The sequence below is a fragment of the Daphnia pulicaria genome, chromosome 8, assembly GCF_021234035.1.
Source record: "Daphnia pulicaria isolate SC F1-1A chromosome 8, SC_F0-13Bv2, whole genome shotgun sequence".
NCBI lineage: Eukaryota > Metazoa > Arthropoda > Branchiopoda > Diplostraca > Daphniidae > Daphnia > Daphnia pulicaria.
Genome location: NC_060920.1, coordinates 3185524 through 3190360, shown reverse-complemented (window position 1 = coordinate 3190360; position 4837 = coordinate 3185524). Strand labels below are relative to the sequence as shown.

Below are 4837 nucleotides of genomic sequence, written 5' to 3'. Positions count from 1 at the left end.
GATATGGCAAAGTTTATTTTAAACAAGTGATGCATAAATTAAGTTGTCGCACTCAAAATTTTGTTTCTGCTGGTATGTTGTGGATGATTAAAGCATGTTTAAGTTAAGTGTTTAAACTATTAAATGTGATGTATTTCACCTATTCACTGTAACAAATTGTATTTTTCTCAGGGAGGTGGAGAGACTGAATTAGTATCGGGGGTCTACACTTTTAGTCTAAACCAAATAGAGAAGCAGACCAGAAAAGAAAAAAAGTCACCTAGCAGCAAAACTGGAGACTGGTGGAACCTTACGAGGTCTTTTTAAGAAGAATTTTTATACCAGAAATATCAGAATGTTTTATTCAAGAAGAGATCGAGCTCGAAATAAGGAATTCAAGAAGTAACCAGGACAAGCAAATTTATCTTGACTTCAAGCCTGAAACCATGAACAAACAAGAGATTGCTAGACAAAATATGATTGAAGTAGGAATCCTAGAGGGAAAAAATGGCGTGTCCGGCAATTTGCACATAAGAAATCACCCAGTTTCGCCCAGTTCCTGTTTTGGAGATTTCGTCACTTGCCAGTGTTTTTGGTGTTTTTGGTAAAAGCCAGCTCTACCTGAAGAAACAATCGACAGAGGAGCCTTTTCTGTTCTTCAGTTGGAATCTGTTATCCATGCCTGTCAGAGGCATACCCAGAGACTGCCGGATGGATCTCGAGCTGGATTTCTTGTCGGAGACGGAGCCAGAATGGGCAAAGGTCAAATTGCTGCCTCAATTATCTTTGAGAACTTTTTACGAAGCCGTAAAAACTCTATCTGGCTCTCGGTGTCGAACAAACACAAATACGATGCCAAGTGGGATTTACGTGATATCGGCGCCGACCAAATTGCCGTCCACCATTTGTACACCTCTAAACGCTACCTTGTCTCTGCTGGAGATGTTTTCGGTTCAGTAAAAGAAGGTGTCGTATTCTCTACTTTCTCCAATCTGACCGAGTTCTCGTATTTCCGTAAGAAATACCAATCGAGCCTTGACGAGCGGTTGGATTCGTGTAGGCAAGATTTTGATGGCGTCATCATTGTCGACGAATGTCATCAAACTAAGAAACAATTTTACAACAGCGTGAAGACTGGAAAAAACATTGAATGTGCAGTTTTGAAACTACGGGCCAGATTACAAAATGCAAAGATCGTCTACCTGTGTTCAACTGGCATTTCAGAACCCATCAATATGGGATGAGTGACCCGCGTTGGATTATGGGGCCAAGGAACTGCGTTTCATGGTAATCGAAAATGTTTTCTTTATATATTTTAATGCATTTTTCATATGATCTTATTGTTTTCACCGATTTTGAGCATTTCGTGGAAGCCTTTGAGGATATGGGTTGCATGGAATTGGTGGGCATGGAAAAGCAACGCGGAATGTACTTGGCACGTCAACTTTCTTTTTAAGACGTCGTTTTCGACAGATTTGAAGTTGACGTGGATCAGAATCTCATCAAAATTTACGACCAATCTGTTGAACTGTGTGAGGAAATCTTCAAATCTTCACATCGATCTTTCACAGAAGCCGAAAATCGCCAAACCATCGATCGAGAAGCTTATCGAACATTATGTTTACACTTTTGGGCTGCACACTCTGATTTCTCCAAGTACCTGTGCATTTCAGCCAAGATAAAGGACATCGCCTTAATGGCTAAACAAGCCGTAAAGGATGGGAAGTGTGTGGTGATAATCGTGATAATGACGTTAATCGCTCTTTTTTAACTCCTTTTAGATTCAGTGGGGTCAGGTTATTTCAATTTAGAAGCTCAGAATGTTTTGCTGGAATATCGCGTGGATTTTGCTGAGTTTTTTCGGAATATGCGGAAGTATGGAATGGGGAAGAAGGTATTGATACCCGTAATTTAATTTTCCTTTTCACAGATGTTGCACACGTACCACCCTGTTCTTTTGTTTACAGCCAATGGAATGTCTTTTGTCAGCCCGAATGATGCGCTTGAAATAATGTATGTATTCTGTAATGTATTCATTTCAAATCTACTAAATGAGTATGGTAACAAGTGTTCTGAAAGTTTATGATTCTTTTGTTCTTCCTCTTTGCCAAGTAGACCGGAGCTCCAGTACCGACGCGTTCTGCGTACGATCCTTCGCGGGGAATTCAATGGATACGACCGGTGGATAATTGAAGTCTGGGCCTGCTTGATCGGATCTTTGACTTTGACTTTACTTTGCCTTCTTTACCACGGCCAGACATGTTGACATGTCACCTCTGTCAAATACTACCGTGGCCCTAGATCCGCAAACAATTTTGGACGAAATTCTCAGCCATGATTCCCTTAACGTCTTTGACAACCTAATTGATTAGTTAGTTTAATTGAATTAGGGGGCCCTGATAAGGTTTCCGAAATTTCAAATCGTCGAGGCCGTGTCATTCAGAAAGATGATGGCCAGGTAAGCACTTTGTTATCAATAAAAAAGTTTAACATTTGATTATTAATTCTTTCTTTTTTAGATCCAATATGAACATCGCTTTGATGCAAACTTTCCTTCGAAGATAAACATCAGTGAAAAAGAACTGTTCATGCAAGGCCACAAAAACATTGTGATTGTGTCTGAGGAATGTAGCAGTGGGATTTCGCTTCAGGTATTTTGTATTTTTGATTGATGTTATGATTTGTTTACTTAAACCTAAGATTTTTTTATCCTCAGGCTGATAGCCATTTTAACAATCAGTGTACCCGTGTTTATAGTATATTGGAATTGTCAAGCAGCGTCGAGGTTGCCATTCAACAGTTTTGCAGCACTCACCGCTGCAACCAAGTAAGTCTAACCATTAAAAGCAATCATCGATGATTATTTAAATGTGTTATTTTTAGGTTTGTAATCCTGAGTATATTCTTTTGTACTCAAATTTGGCCGGCGAGGAAAAGTTTGCTTCGAATGTTGTCAGACGGCTCAAAAGTTTTGTTGCTGTTAATCTGGTTTTCCAGCGAATCGTTGAAACATTCGGCACTAGTGAACTTACTTTAGAGACAAAATATGCACAACGCAATGCCTCGCAGCGATGCAAACGAGCGCCTCGTTTCTACTTTTCAAGCTGTCTTGGAACACAATTATGGATCAAACCCAATTGTCCCACCCCCAAGTGATTACTTAGGAGAATTTTTCTCAGGTGATAAAATTTGAAGCTAATTTGCAATGATCAAACTTCTAACAGATTTTTCATTGTTTTTTTTAAATCATAGATGTGAAAACTGTTTTGTTGGAGCTGGTTTAATGGCCATTGACGACACAAACACTTTGAAGCTACAAAGGAAAACCAGCGTTAAAGAATTTTTCGAAATGATGCTAGGTTTCCCTGTGAGGCTTCAAACAAGCCTGTACAAGTTTTTCACCGTAACTGAAGCAACCATCCTCACAAAAGCAAATATGCTGTCTAAATGTGATGGAATCAATATTTTGGAATTGGGCGCTGGTCAAATAGTTGGTCGCAAAAAATTTCACAGACTCACGAGCCCGTATTCTACAGCAGCGCCGCTTTATTGTGCAATAATTGAATTGCATACATTCGAATTCGATCAGGGCATGAGTTGGAAACTAGCTCACGACATGTCGGCTTCCTTGTCTGGAAACAGCGAAGGTTTTTACGTATCAAATTTGGTATAAAAAACATATTGATTGTTGATGAATTTGCTCTACTTATCCCTTTTTATTTTTCAAAGACTCGGAAAGGCAAGGGTTCTGTCTTCTTGGTTGTCAATAACAAGCAAGTGAGACTTTGCCAGGATGATGATTCCTATACTGCCATATGGCCTAATAAAAGAACAGGAATGGAATTCTCGCCATAGTCTTGGGAAGTTTTTAAGATTAAGCACGAAAAGGTGGCTGCAGATAGTTCGCAGCGAAGAGTTGTCGAAGAATTTTGGAATCTTCTATACAACGCCTCCAAAACGGATTGCTACCACAGATACTGGTTCATGACAAATTATAGTGCATTGCTAATACAGAATGAGTCTTAAAGGATTTTTGTATATAGGGCTGGGTAGTGCATTAAAAAGGACCAAGGACTTGAATGCCAATATGGTTTGAGTCTAAAGACCCTGAACGTGAAGTGCGGACCAATATTTTCAGCTAGGAAAGAATTTTCATCAGTTATTAGATCGATGCAGGTATTCACTTAATTTGTAAAGATTGTGATTAATTTTAAAGGTTCAAATTTGAATTTGATGTTTTTAGGTTGTTCGTGTGAAATCCCATAATATTCAACATGTGGGCCTAATGATACCGGAAAACTCCATTGAGCTCGTACTCGCGATTCTCTGGTGCAAAGGACATCGTCAGTGCTAAATTTTCTCTTCAAGCGGACTTGACTCAGCATTTGCTGATACTCGTCTCGTGAGCTTTCCGTTATTTTGAATAGAACTCGGATTACTGCTTTCTTTTGTTGTGTAGTAAGTAAAATCAATCTGTCCAAGTTTGATGTTCTTCATTGTGACATTAAAAGGCTAAAGTTAAGAAGTAAAGTTTATGGATATATGAGCATAATTCTCAAGGATCCTCTTGGCAGCGCTGTCTCTCACGAAATGCAAACACGCTCAAGTGGATTTTCTTCAAATTTGCATAGTCTGCTCTCGCATAAAAGTTGCTGACGATGGGGAGGGGGCGAATGCATAATAGACCGTCACTATCCCCTTTGTTGTATGTTGAAGGCCATCGTATTTAAGTATTATGTGACATTAATGATTGAGTTCCCTGGCACTTGTCAGACCTTAACAGCAATGTAGTATACACCGATTCGAGGTGGTAGATTTCAGTATGCCGATGCGAACGGGAGGTTACGGAAAACACCAA

General features: G+C 39.5%; 1 protein-coding gene across 1 annotated transcript; it reads left to right on the top strand.

Moving 5' to 3' along the window:
• The first annotated feature begins 1363 nt into the window (after window positions 1-1363).
• Window positions 1364-3834, top strand: LOC124310773 (protein strawberry notch-like). Its single transcript, XM_046774747.1, has 9 exons — window positions 1364-1407; window positions 1453-1706; window positions 1761-1873; window positions 2384-2437; window positions 2499-2630; window positions 2696-2806; window positions 2863-3131; window positions 3232-3646; window positions 3709-3834. Exons 1-9 carry the CDS (start codon window positions 1364-1366, stop codon window positions 3832-3834), a joined length of 1518 nt encoding a protein of 505 aa, XP_046630703.1.
• The last annotated feature ends 1003 nt before the right edge of the window (window positions 3835-4837 follow it).

Excerpts from the sequence above, each read along its gene's own strand:
- LOC124310773 (XM_046774747.1), top strand. The coding sequence starts at position 1,364 with ATGGGTTGCATGGAATTGGTGGGCATGGAAAAGCAACGCGGAAT. Across the intron at positions 1,707-1,760 it reads AGCCGTAAAGGATGGGAAGT|ATTCAGTGGGGTCAGGTTAT; the intron begins GTGTGGTGATAA and ends AACTCCTTTTAG. Across the intron at positions 2,807-2,862 it reads GCACTCACCGCTGCAACCAA|GTTTGTAATCCTGAGTATAT; the intron begins GTAAGTCTAACC and ends TGTTATTTTTAG.